At 37.7% G+C, this 14,878-nt stretch overlaps 1 protein-coding gene across 1 annotated transcript; it reads right to left on the reverse strand.

The window, feature by feature from the left end:
* Positions 1-216: 216 nt before the first annotated feature.
* Positions 217-14,404, reverse strand: PDPN (podoplanin). Its single transcript, XM_026074180.1, has 5 exons — positions 14,335-14,404; positions 3,445-3,530; positions 3,000-3,129; positions 837-872; positions 217-332 (listed from the first exon to the last, which is right to left on the reverse strand). Exons 1-5 carry the CDS (start codon positions 14,402-14,404, stop codon positions 217-219), a joined length of 438 nt encoding a protein of 145 aa, XP_025929965.1.
* Between the last annotated feature and the right edge of the window lie 474 nt (positions 14,405-14,878).

A 14,878-nucleotide genomic window follows, 5' to 3' on the forward strand; every position in this document is an offset into this window, starting at 1 on the left:
TGGGTATGTCTCACTTTGTCAAACTGGAAGTATTAGGAATTTTGAGTGATACCTGTGACCTTGCTCAGAGAATGATGCTTGTTTGATTTTTAATGGAGAGACTCAAATGGCTATTGAATCCAACTGTTTATGGGTTTGTCTACTACTAGAATTACTAGAACTGTAAAGACTCGCTTGTCTTCAGCTACACCCAGAAAAGCCTGATTAGTAATTTACTTACGAGTACCTGCCTGACATTTTCCTTACAACAGCAATTATGATTCCTGCAAGGATTCCAACTGCTACTATGATTCCAGTAATGATTCCAGCAAGTGCAATTGTTTCCAGACCACCTGAGCAAGGAAATGAACACTGTTAGCATGTTGTGCACGGAGTGCATGGAAAACAGTGGTTACTGATAGTACAGATGCTTTTCTGCTGCATCTCAGTCCTTGGGGAAGACTTCCTTGTAGCTTGTGAACTCTCAAGTAGGCTTTGTAATTCAGTCTGGCACAAAGGCTAGGAATAAAAAACATACTGAAAACTTGCTGAAGTCACTGGGTAAGCCTGTACAGTGTACTGAGACTTGCAAAGCCATCCTCATTTTAAGGTACATTATCTGTATAGAGTACAGGCCCGTATATATGCCTTCATGTTGAAGGGCTCCCTTTAGATGGTCTTATGGATACAGCTCTTGTTAGGTAACCGGGTGAACAGGGGGAGGCAGATCAGGGAGCATGTCATGGCTCCTCCCAAAATTCCTCTCCAAAAGTAGCATGGATATAACTAGTGACCTCTAGAAGTGTTATCACCTGGCAGTTAATTTTTCTTGCCCTTATAATCAGTTCTTTTAATACCTTTTTCAGTTGCATCTGGTTCTCTACCTGGTCCACCTGTAAAGCCAGAAACAAAATAATTATTTAGATCCTTTTGTTTCATATCCCAATTCACACTGCTATATCCTAGGTAAGCTTTTAACTACATCAGTGGTATGAGGGCCATGTAATAATAAGTTGTTTCTCTGATAGAGTGAGCAAATGAAATTCAGAATCGTAGTGAAAAGAGCTCAAACAGTTAAGACAAATTAAGATATAAGAGTGATTGTGACCTATACCTACTAGTGAAACTTCAGTCTGGCCACATCAAGATCAATAAGAATATACCTGGTATAATCTTAAATTAGAAATCAGATTTTAATTGCCTGAGGAATAGTTTTACAGTAATAAAACTTTTGTCCTATTCTTGGTGTATTTGGTAAACTGTTCTTTATCCATTTAGAAAACTTTTTGTCTGTAGAAGTTTCTCAGGTTCCTTGTGCAGTTTATGGAAACTCGTACAAAATCTGTTCAGTACATGTCTCCAACCAGTCAATAAACTTGTAGCTGAGTTCCCAACACAGATGAAATAAAAAAGCTCCTCTTACTTCATTAGTAGTACCTCATCCCAAATGTTTTGTATATCCTTTAGAAGAAGTCTGAAAATTCTACCTGTAGAATTCAAATCCAATAGTCATAACTTCTATTTAACAGTAAGCAAAGATAAGAGGCCCACACTCAGCAGACAAGCAAGTTGGCAAAGGAGATAAAAGCACATACACTTTTAAACAAACTTGCTTGATCTATTGAGGGATATGAAACTGTTGTAGAGCATGGAAACTTCATAAGGAAGCTAGCCAAAGAAGTGTTTGTGCATAACTGTTGTTTAGAGCTAATTGGTTTGGGATGCTTAGGACAGAATAAATATACATACTGCAGGACTTCATAGAAATAATCTGCCACCAGATTTGATTTTCCAGTTTTGAAGGAAAGTCTGCATGCCAAAAGCAAACTGACTTGAAACCTGGCATTCATGTGGCTTAATTTCAAAGTCACTAATGAATTCTGATAGGTGAATCTGACAGATTTGTGAGCCATGCAGAACTTTTCAGTGGGGCTTGTAATCTGAGTTTTGAGTTTGTTCTTGAAGAAAGCACACTGAGGAACTGTTAGCAATAGCTACTGCTGTTAACTTAGAATTGGAGAAGCCATGCTTCATTTACTTAGATGCCACAATAAATTTGCAATTAGCTATAAAAAACTTGATTCCTAAATAAATTGGATCTAGAAAGTGACCGGTTGATTCCTAAATAACTTGAATCCAGGAGGTGACCAGAAAGAATAAACGTAGGAGGGCAATATCATATTACGTATGTAGTGACTCCTTTAGTCATTTTAATGCAAGATTGATTAAACTTGCGTCCAGTCATTGATATTGTTACAGGACTGAGCTACTGGAGTGGAAATGAGGTGTTTGCACTCTTACTATTTATTGGTGTACACACAATGAATCAGTAAGAGCAATTCTGGTTCAAAAGGTGCTCTGTAGAGCATGCACACTTTATTGTGCCCAAGCATTCTCCTGTCTACAATCTGGCACAACTGTGCTGGTACTCAGCGAGCTGTGTGCAAGACAGCTAAGCAGGCATAAGGTAAACAGGTCAGAATATCTCAAACCTTTTGCACCAGTCTATTATTCATTGACTACTGTATTGATATAGGTCCAGTTCTCCTTGTTTGTGCATGACAATTTGTGTATCTCCAGGGAAGCTAAAACAGACAACCTAGCAAAAAATCCAGAGGGGGACTGTGTTGTTAGTTTTCTGCATTTGAAGATCTCTTCTGTTGGCTGGCCCAAACCGATTTTATGGTAGCTTGTATTACTTGACTTGCATAAAATCAGACAGCTTCATCTGAAAAAGTGAAGGCTTCAGAGGGCTACTGACCTGTCTTGGGTTAAAACTGGCAGTGTGGTGATGAACTATATGGTTTGGTTTTTGGTTCCTTGTGTTAGCACACATCTCTTACTAAGTTAAGATGTTAAGTGATTATGGAGAAGTATTATTAAATCTTCCCTTTCAAAAAAAAAAAGCCAACCTTGAGAGCAGCTTAAATTTGGTATTTGAATTTCCCACATACTCTAGGTGCTAGTAGCATCATAAGATAAATAACTTACAGTATATTAAAATAGAATGATTTTTTTACCTTCATTTTCAGTGGTAGCTTCGTAATCAGTAGAATTCTCACTGTCTTCGCTTGAGACAACTAAACTTTCTGTGGTCATCAGTTCTCCAAACTCCAAGAAATCTGTTACACCGTGTAGTTTTGTGGGCAGCTAAAAAGATTGGGCAAAAAGCAGAGGGGGGAAAAAAAACCTCAGTATTTTCAAAGTAAGCATTTGAATTTCTTGGTCTGCCGGGTGCCCTGTGGATGGATTTTTAGCCTGTCATCTTTGTGCTGCTTGTGCTGAATGACCAAAAAAATCAGTGAACTGTTATGTCTGTCTTGCTAGAAATTTTTTAGAACTCAAAGTTGTCCTTTATTTCATTGCTAAAATCACAGAGATCATTTAAAATCTGAGCCACAAGATAATACTAGGAATATAATTTCAGAGTAATCTAAAGGAACCTTGATTTAGAATGGTACTCACCAGGGTTGGTAATTCTTCAAACTCTGTGTCATTTCTGTCCCTGAAATCAATTGTTGCACTTTCTTCTCCTTCAAGAACTGAGCTTGCTGAATAAAATTTAAAAGAAAGTTAGGATTTTATTTGATAATCCCATGTTCTGGCTACTTTGGCCTCTAAAGTATGTTAAAAATGAGCCATCTATTCAGTGTTCTATCTGCCTATCTGCCCACTTAGGTGTACAGGATTCTTAGGATTAACTTTCTGGGTTCTGCTATACTTGTACAAAGCTGTAGGGCAAAGAGCTTAAGTACACATCACTTAGAATATTTAAAGGTTGTGCCACATTTTGACCAGGGTTGAATAATAAACACTTTTTTGATAAACTTTCTTGGAGAAGAGTCTTTTCCTCCTTTTAGGTGAATGTGGCTACTCCCTATTTCAAGTTAAGCACTATCTTATGCTACTTTGAACTCCTGCTTTCTAAAATAGAAAGAGCTTTTCCCCTCTTTCAACTCAGTCCCAGCTGTGTAACTTTTTTGAACTACCATTATTGTTTATGGGGTGTAGCTATAGTTTGGAAAACATTCATGCACAAATCTTCTAAGATGTTTTTTCTAATACTACAAACCTAATTTGCCATACTTTTGTAAGGTCTCCTTTTCTCATTCTAGACCTATATGTCATCCCTACTCCTTGGTACAACAAACACTTAAAACTTTGGCCTGCCCAATCCTTTGGTTTTCTTCACAAGTATGGCCAAATTCCTTCAATAAGGAAAATGAGATGGAATGAGGTAGAACATGAAAAGTATATGTATGTGAAGATAACTGGCAGTTATGAAAACCATTGAAAACATAATCAAATTATACTTAAGTTTCATGCTGATATAAAACTGACACATTGTGTGATACTAATGTAGTATGATATTTCTTGAGTTTCTAAATTGTCATGATTATAAAGCTAGGTGAGACTGCTAGTTACTTTGTAGCCTGAGGCATAAGTTCTGCTAATTCCAGATACTAGTGTTTAAATTTAAGCTAAGTGCTAATAATAGGCACAGACCTGAACAAAAACTTCATGCGTAAAACCCTAAAACTCCTGGAAAGTTCTTACCTGGAATCAAACTTAGCACCTGACTTCTACTTATTTCAGTGATCTGAGCAAAGGTTTGTCCAAACTCTTCTTGAAATCCAACACACCAGTTCAGTTTCTAGCACAGTGCTGAGTTACTACAAGGAAACATTGCATTGATACCCAAAGGCACTGTTAATGAGAGCCATGCTTGTTCCTTTAAAATAACAGATTTTAGGGGTTTGGGGGGAAACCCTGGATGCTCACACACTTGTGTTGACCTATGATTTATGTAAGGTAACAGTTGTCAGCTGCTGATTGATTAGTTATGACCACAAAATATCTGATTTATTTTTTCCCTTTGCAAGGTAGTTTGTTCCGTAGCACTTCGCTATTTAATGCTAATGAATAGAATTCTTTGATTCAACATCCTTTGTATCTCTGACTTGGAAAATATTAAGTGGTAAATTGGTGGTGCTGTGCAGTGATCTTGATGAGAACAGCTATTCACATGAGTTGTTTAAAAACAGGGACTTACCATACCATGTGAATATTTTATATAAGGGAAATAATATGCATGTCCTGTATAATGCTTTATTAAATATCACACTATTTCACCTGTCTTATTTAATGACACAAACATTCTCACTCCTTCTGCATTTGAATTTAAAATATTTCTGTTCTGATCTCTTATCAGAAAATAGACTTTATTCATACCTCTAAACACTCTGCTTGCATTGTATATCATTTAAAGGCAGGTAAACAATTTTTGGTTCAGAGACTGAAAAATCAGGAAAAAATGAGTTTTAATAGACTTTTGAAAATGAAAAACAAGTTAGAATTACTTTGGATCAGCTGTGCATATATCACTTTAAATGCCCATTTTTAGTGAAAAATGTTATTTTGAACCAAAAAGCAAATGTTTAATTTTAAAAGGAGTAAAAACTTTTGTAAAGGAAAGTTTTCATTCAGAGGAGGAATGATTTGACATTTTAAATACTACTCCATTTTTGCTTGAACTCTCCACTGAATTCATCTTGCAAATATTCTTTGTTCCCCAAACTCATTTTTGAGCCAAACTGAATTTTTCATCCATCTCTAACAAAAGGCTGAGATCTTTCCCTTCTCCAAGAAACCAAACACAATAATCTAAACTTAGATTTCTGACTCCACGTTTATTCAAGTAAATAGAATTTTATAAATAGGATTTTATATTTATATACCTTTATTTATAAGCCTGAGTATAGATACTTTCTATTTAAGAGCAAACAGAAGGGTGTGGAAGTCGCACTTTAGGCACCAACAGATGAAGAAAGTGTATTCATGTTATGCCAGTGTGAGGCCTAATATAGCTACCTTAGACTCTTAAGGGCTGCAAAGTCAGTGACAAAATCCTCAGCTTTGGTTTATAAAGTAATGCCTTTTAATTGTAATATTTTGATTATGGTGTGTATATATATGTTAATTGTAAAGAAAATTGCATTAGAGCTCAACATGAATTTTAAGGACCAGTTAAGTTTGATAATCCCTGTCAAAACTGAAAAAACATCCTTATTCACCAGTCACAGAATAAACACAGATGGAGAAAAACAATTATCTGCAGGAAAAACCCCAAATGGAAAGTAAAGTGAGTTTAATATATGAACAGCTAGCAACTCATTCAGGGAAACTAATCATACTGTTGGCATGGCAGTAGTTTTCTGCCCTGAAGAATTACTGATAGTAAAGGTGTGAAAGGAAATGGTGTCCCAGAACAAGGTGTAGAGAATTAGTAAACATCACAAAGAAGCGTGAGGGAGAGTGAAATAATTATTCTTTGTGTGGCAAAGATATCAAAGATCCTTGGCAACACATGACATGTAGAAGATCTGTTTTGGTGTGTTGCCTTTAGTATACAGTGGATGACAAAGGCAGCAGCCCAGATTTATCTCACCTAATTCTAGGTTCTTAATGGAAGTGCCAAAGTAAGGTCTGTACTTGACCACATCTCCCTCTGTTGTCAGGAGAAGAAAGGTAAACACTTCCAGAGCATACTAATGCTGTATTGCAATACAGCATGCAGAGAAAAATGATGATAAAAATGCTCTGGGAAAAGGCATCTAATTTAAGCTTCAAACTTCCTAAGCTTTAAATGAGCTTGAAATAGTGAAGAGACTTAAGAGGGAAGCTACAGCATGTAGCATGTCTTTTCTTATTTCCAGTACAAGGTCTGTTACCACTGAAGTCACCAAAGAGAATGTAAATGGGACACAAGGGTACATGTACTTTGGCCTTTAGCTGATTTCACTGATGTGGCCCAAATGTAGAAAAAAACAGAGGGTTAAGTAGCACTTATGCATATGTTTTTAATATTACCTCAGAGGAGCCTGTAAATAAAAGCATTGCCTCAGTGTTGTGATTGTCTCCAGCTAGTACTGCCACCTTTTCTGTTTGCGGTTATACATTGTTGCAGATGTGAATTAATCATTGCATTTCTCTCTGCCAGAATTCCAGCTGGGTACATTTCAGTTCAAAGCCCCCAGCTGCTATCAGACTGCAACTTCTCACACCAGGAGAAAATCTGATGTCTTTAAAAGTTTAATATTGCTTTGAAAACATTGAGTGGTTAAGCATCCCATGACCCACTTGTGGAAAGATGAGCTCACTACTCATTGTTATTCAGAGTGAGGGTTTACTAGAAAAACCTCTTAGGTTTGCTTTCAAAGCACAGTGGTTGTGTTGGGCAGGAGAGTGAGTTGTAAAACTTCTGGCCGTTAGCATTTCTTTCAGGTATCTCCAAAAACAACAAAGATGCTTTTGAAAATGAAAAATGTTGGAGGATCATCTTTCTTTCTCAGCAGTCTGAATAATCCCAGACACCAGTGGGCAAAGGCAGCCTTATATCCATGTTTCAGCTTATCCTTGAAACAGGAAGCCTTCAAAATGGAATGAGTTTCAGTCCCTGAGATAAGAGATGAGTAGGTGAAAACTGCTAGCCTTAAAGACTTCTCCAGAACAGCAAGATACAGCATTTAGTGGGACTGGTGACTTGGGAGGTATCACTCTTTCCTTTGAGATGATATTAAACTACCATTAAGCTAGTCTGTTAGATTTGACTGATCAGGGTTTTTCAAAGTCTGTTTCTTAAACTACTACAAAGTGGCAGTGCTTGAAGGACTCTGCGTGTGCTAGCCGTGCTGTTCTGGCCATATTTTATTCAGGATTTATGTTTTGATACAAGAATTCCCTTTCTGAGGAATCATGCTTCACTTTTTGACCTTAATTTGGTTGTGAGCAAAGTGAGTCTTGCAGTCTCTCTCATTATTGGAATCTTGTTCAGGCTTAGTTTGGTAACTTGTGTTGGTGGAAGTATAACAAAAATGCGTGATTTGATAAGATAGCTGCCTTTTGAATACATAACTTCTGAGCAGCAGCTCTCCAGTTTTGAAATACAATTTTGTCCATAATTTGGCTTCATCCTCAATTTAAACATACTCCAGAGTCAGGCCCACAACCTCTTTCATCAGCTTACTTTTATCTGAAGGAGTAGCTATCTATTTTTTCCTACTATGACAATTGCTTAAGCATTTTTAGGAATTAAATGTGAGTCCCTTTTCTTATGAATTGGTTCTTCAACACTGCCAAATCCAGGCACTCAAATATGAATAAAGCTACAAAATTTATCAGGCTAATTTTGAAAACTTGAGTTTGAGGAAGAACATATACTGGCTTTTTATTTACATTCTGGATTTTGAGCCTTTGGACAGTTGTATTTTCAGACTGTTCAAAGGCTAGGAGTAGTTTCTTAAAACAAGGACTGAAATTCTCATTTGTGCCTATGGCTCCTGCAAAATTCATGACACTTGCAGTATCCTGAGAACTTGGTATGATTGGCCTGTTTGAGGCCACAGTATTGTCCTTTTCCCTTTTTTATTTTATTTTTGTTAATTCTTTTGGGGAGTTGAGGTAGTACATCATGCAATGATAAGTGTTCTGGGATATTAAGTGTCTAGACTTTGTTTTGTCCAGAAGAAAGTACATACGCTGTCTAAATCTTGAAGCGCCTACTGCCTGTTCTGTATATGAAGATTGCCAGACTTTTCTTTGTATAGTGGAGGAAGCTGAATGACAAAATACCATGAACTTGGAAAAGTATCTACCAGTTAAACAAGGCTGTGATGCACAAGGAGAGATTTAGTTAGGCCTTTTTCAGAGCACGACTGACTTTGTTCAGCTACTCTGTGTAGCTCTTGATGACAACATTTTGCTGAATTGTCAGAAACATTTCCTGTGGTCACCACACCCTATTGCAGATGGTTTCTATTGCTGTGGCTGGTTTAGCCAAAGGAATAAAGCCAGGATTTAAATCTACAGTGCTGAGTGGCAAAGAACAGCTCAGCTGCTTCTAAAGTAATTGGCATGTCTTCTGAATGTTTCAATATTATATTTAATAATGCCCATACATGGGATACCCACAGAAAAACAAAATATTTTAACTGGGGCAGATGTAGAGTAAAATTTGCAGTTCAAGAGCTTGCTATATGCTCATGACCAATAGGCAAAGGTCTGAAACAAAGCCACAGGAGAAAATGGTGATAATTTACTAAGCTTTTTCTATTATGCAGGATAAAAGTCAGTCACAGAACCATGGATATTAAGGAAAGGTTAACTCCATTATGGGCTATTCCTTTGCAAAAAATTCCTTGTAGAACTAGGGATAAGTCTTCTCAGTTTTATGCTTTTAATAATGTTGCTGTGTAAATCTGAGATTTCTTGTCTAAGTACACTGGCCTCAGTTGCTATCCCATGAATCTGGCTGAAAAAGAATTCTTAATAATGGATTTTGCTGCCCTGTGACCACAGTGTGCCCTGTTTGTGATCTTACTAGCAATACCTTGTTTTCTCTGTGCAGTAAGGATTTGAGTGGGGCAACAAGATTGGAGATAATGTGATCAAGGTGTGAGTCTCTTGCATTGTTCCGTTAGTGGCACCTAAAACAGCAGCATTACAGTGCTTTGTGTTTATCGCTGTGTGGCTGGAAAGGTAGGAGTGTTGGAGCTTAAACTTCAAATGAGCTCAGTTTCACAAGGAGGAAAGTACAAAACAATTTTGTGTAACGGACAATCTGTGTACAAATACAGGGATATGTGAATACAGATGAAAGGAATTAAGAAATGACCTCTGGTATTGTAATGAAAGAAGGTTTTCCCTGAATCACTTCCCTCCCAAAACTCTGAGGCTGTAGACACATGCCCTTTTACAGCTGTCAGCTTGAAGAGGTTACTTCCTGTGATGGCTTATCGCCACCTTCTTGATGAAGGTTACTATCCCCTTATATCTGCCAGAGGAACTGTTTGCACGATCATTTCCTAACTCATCTGCTTGAAATATCCGTGCTAAACACTACACCTGGAAACAGGTTATGCTTTAATTTTGTTCACACAATGATTTTTCACTACTTGCTGTATATTGCCACACAGCAAGGGAGATGTTCAAATACATTTAGTCTGACATTCATATTAGCTAAGAACATACTAGCTAATATTTGGATGTATTTGAGTTATGAAAGCATTTTAATATGTGCTGAGAATGAAGTGTATCCCCTTTAAAGATTTAGCAGTAGCTTGTGTGCTACTTGGGTCCTCCTGAGAGTGCACTTTGGTCTGAAATAGTACACACAGCTGAACTGTGCCTTTGTAAAGGATTTTTTAAATGTAATTTATGCTAATTAACAAATGGGAAGATGGAAAAACATGAGGCAATGATAAAGCAACATGAGAATGTGTGGTGTCAAGCTTCTATTTCCTTTGAGAGTATTTGGCCAGGCTTCTGAGACAGTGAGTTGAAAATAAATAGTAAATTTGTTTCTTATTTTCCTCATATTTGTCTCTAGCACTTCCCAACATTCCTTTTACTCTCAATCCTACATCCTGTTATGAGAGAGTGTGTACTGAGCTGTGCACCACATGGCTCTGAGTTTTGCTGCAGCATTAATGTAAACTGAGGGTATGTGTGCACACAAATCTGCGGAGGCCCTTTCAGAGGCTGCCTGCTTGCAGCATGGGTCTGGGATGTTTCCATCCAGTAGTCCCCCCCCAGCCGCATCCAGACAAAAAGCAAACAAACCACCAAAGCAGGCATGTGGCTGAGACGCACCATGTGTTACGGATAGGCAGACAGTAGTCATTTCTGTGACACACGTATGGTTCGCCTCAGTGACACAAGGAAGAAACACTGCACACTTCTGTTGGAGCCCAACAGCTTGCATGCTGTGAACTAAGTTTTCTTTACAAATTTTTGATTATCTACCCTTTAGGTAGATTATCTATTCTTTTATCTCATTAGGGTGTCAGCTGCATATCTCTGCAGCTGATTTCCAAGAGCTAGATCTTCTGGGGTTAATGCATGGGCTCAGTGGAAATGGGTTTACAAGAGCTGAGAATCTGGCCTCGCTGTTTCCAGTTTTCACTATGCAACCTGAGCTAACAAAGGGTGCACTTGTGAGTTCTTAAATGTGAAGGTTTCCTTCACTTGTAAAATTACATAGATTCAAAAACTTGCTTTTTAACTCCCAGATTTAAAGTGGATGGGCAAGCCTCTCTCCCTTCCCACTCAAGAGAACAAAACAAATTACGTCTATATAATCTAGTATAGTCCTGTTTCATTTTGAGACTTGCTTAGAGATATTACCTAGTATTTGCATCTGGTTAAGAGCAAGCACATGGACAGTTGCTACAGCTCAACTGACATGTGGTGACTTGTTAACAATCATGTTAATTTTTGTTCATGTTATGTGACAGCTACTAGAGTAACCTCCTTATCTGCAATGATGCTCATACTCACACCATAGGTAAGGCTTCAAATTATGAAGTGTTTTGCCTGCGTAAAACACTTGAATGCTTGCACTTTTCATTGATTAATGCTGCTCTGGAAAAACTTCAGGCCAGCTTCCATTTCAACTCATTTGATCTGGCTCTTTGTGCTAAGATTTGCCTGAGGTTTTTGTACACTGAACAGGATTGCAGAAGGATGAATGTCTCCATTAATCATTTCAACAGTAAATATTTCAGTCTAGAAAGTCATCAGGGTTATATGTAGAATGCTCAGGGCTGTTTTTGGGTGGTAAACATGACAGGATACTTGGCTATTTTGGTCAGTCTTTAAGCCATGAAGAGTTAACACAAACAGTGTACATTATTTTTAAAGCGGTGTAAAATTTGTTACTGCTTTCTGGATTTTTGCTAGGTTCTGCCATTAATTTTGTTTGGAAATTCACTTGGAAAGAGGGAAATGAGTTAAAGTCAATTATCTTCTCCATCAGTATTGTATTTTGGGCTTTTACAATTTTGTTCTGTCTTGCTTTATATGGTCCAATTAATAGAGCATTTATCCTTTCCACTGGAAAGCAGGTTGACTATGGGACTGAAAATTCCTGTTAAGATTAATGCAAAACAATAGGAGACTTTAACAGAAGTCTTCATTTTCAGTTAACTGATTCAGATGTAATTTGTGGTGCTGTATACGAGCAAAGCATGTTCAGGCATTACTGACTTTTCCCTTAAGATTCATAGGTTTTCATTAAAATGCTGTTCGTAAGTTGACTGATAGTTCCAAAAGGATTATTTGTTCCAAACTCCTCCTCTTTGAATTGCCAAACAGTGAATTCAGTCATTGATCCTAGTTGAGCACAGCATTCTTCCCCTTCAAGATAGTGATCCGCAGTTTGACTAGTTGCATTAGTATCTGCAGCATCTGAGTCGCTGCAACTTTATGAAAGCCAGAGGTGCAGAAACTGTTTCAGGACAACTGTGAGCCAGAAAGACAACTGAATAATAGTCCCCAAAATGGGAACTATGTTCTCTATCAAAACCTGCTTTTTTAGATTCAGTCTTGACCAGAAACTGGAGTGACCAGATATAACACAAGGGTAGCTGCAGATTTATTTCTAGTGTGATCAGAAGTAAGAGATATCAGAATCTGGTTAGGAGACTTTCTCAAAACCATCCAGGCCAAATTGGCTGTCCCAGAAGTTCAGGTATCTGTAGATACTTCCTCTCACTGGCCAGTGCAATTACTGAATGCCAATGGTGGCATTGTCTATTCTAGGTCTGTTCTAACTCATAATTGCTGATGGTTATTGGCAAACAGCAGAGTGGAACACATGGAATATATTGGAGACTTGTATATGTTACATACAGAGTCTACTTTCCTGGGGTACCCATAGGAAATTATCCTAATGGCTGGCCCCACTTCAAGAAAAATCATAAAGCCTAGCTAGAGACACACAAACAGGCAGCCAGAGAGCCTTAAATACTGTAAGCCAAGTTCTGGATCAGTCCATGGAGTTCAATGCAGGCTACACAGGCCATAAAACCAAGTTAAATATTGCAGGCAGGAAGTATTTTAACACTTTTCTGGCTAATAGGGTTTCAGCCTGATCATTGCTGGGCTCCTTAACTCAGCAATCAGGGGAAACGTGCTTTAAAATTTCCCCAAAGCCTACAGATGAAAGAATCTTTTTCCTGTATTTTGATATCCTATAAACTCTGTAAGACAATTATATAAAATGATGTCTTTTTGCCTCCTTTTTAATGGTTGGAAATTCTAGTATGTTAAATACCGGTGCTTTTTTAAGGGTATGCTGGCTGGGAAACAGCAATTTGAGCCCTAACTGTTTATCCTAGAAAGCCTAGAAAGCAATGCTTGAAGTGTTTGCCTAACATCTCTTGATTTTTAGATTGCTGTGAAGTTTTGGAGCAAAACTCAAAACTCTAAGCCTTGTATTCTCACATACAGAAGACCAAGAATTCCACTTAAAGTCCCAAGCCAATATCCACCTGTAGAGTAAACTGGCATGCCTCTGGTATTTCTAACAGTGGTATTGATTGTCACCAGGTCACATGTTTCAATTAGGGTCTGAAAATCCAAATCAGTCCAGTAGATTTTTGGTTTGGAAAACTGATGGATTGAGTTTCATGTTATTTTCAGAAAACTATTACTTGCAACAGGGAACACCAGTGTTCTGCAGCAACAGTTGCTCTATTCCACTGTTGCAGGAGTCCTGAGTCTGTTGCCTGCTGCCAATTTGTTCATATTGATTCAAATATACAGGAAGGCTGAATTTGATTGTGATGGTCCTAGAATAAAGTACTGTTCAGGGTAATTCTGTTTGCTGTTGATTAACCAGACTTTTCCCCTTTATTTTTAGATACACTCTTAGGCATAACTTTAAATGTATTTTATATTTTTCTTATAATGTTTAAAGAAATAGTTTGCCAAATAAACTTTTCCTGAGTAGGTACCCAGCATGTTTAGAATCTGTCTTACATAATAATTCTTCCTGTTTAATAGATTCCCTCGCATGTATTGCTTATGACTAAGTTAGTATTAGGAAAACAATGGATAGGGCTTGAGCTCTAAGCTGTTGTAATGCCTCAAAGTACAGAAGCTAACCTCTTGAATGGAAAGAATTGCAAAGATTTATGTGATTTTCATAGAGTTTCACCATCTAAATGTCAGTTACAACTAAATTATAGCTTGCAGTCTCCTTTGCATATATTACATAGTGAAACGAAAGACATTTCCAAGAGCTGCTGATGTAATGCCTTCACTGACTTCTCGTAAACTACTCCTTCCCTTGCAGACGCACAGAAAGTCTTTTTTAATAGAGCATAACTCTACCAACCTGAAAGCTTTTGACATCTCTCTCCTGATACAAGCATAGTAGATGCTCAGTAGTAGCTATGAATTCAAAAGGAAGCTTATAAACAGGACAGAGCAACTATATTGCATACAAGCAAGCACAAAAACTGTTAATTATGTGGAATCGCTGGAAATAATCTTAGTCAAGCTTTTTCTTACCTTCTTCGGCAAGTGCTATGAAAGGCATGCTCCCCAGCACGAAGATGACAATCTGAATTTTAATAAACATCTTTGCTATGGTTAGAGATTAGCTTTTCAGTCCTGAGACCAGATGGATTCAATTTTTTTTAGAGGCAGAGGAGAGTTGATTTCACAAAGTAGTCACTGCAGAAAATGTTTTGGTATTTGAAATATTCCTTTAAGGGCAGGAAAGTTTTTTTTCCCAGATGATAACTATAGAGCTAAAGAAAAGTAACGGAGTGGAGTCAGCATTTTTTTCTTTAGCTAAGGGGTGGGAGCATGTCTAAGGTGGTCTCAAAAAGAAGAGTTGGGCCCGCCCTCCACACTCTGTTTGGTCAGTACTAAAATTATGACCTCAGCCCAGGTTTAAAGTTACAGGAGCTGTTGTGCGTTTCAGAAGACTCTTATTTAGCAAAGGGGGAAAGGGTGTTTAGCCAGTGCAAGATGTTCAGGGACCTCCCTCCCTTTTGCAAAGTATCCTTAAAAATATTTAAGGAGCAACACTAAGGACATCTTTTTTTCC

The sequence above is a fragment of the Apteryx rowi genome, unplaced genomic scaffold (assembly GCF_003343035.1).
Source record: "Apteryx rowi isolate R43461 unplaced genomic scaffold, aptRow1 scaffold_38, whole genome shotgun sequence".
NCBI lineage: Eukaryota > Metazoa > Chordata > Aves > Apterygiformes > Apterygidae > Apteryx > Apteryx rowi.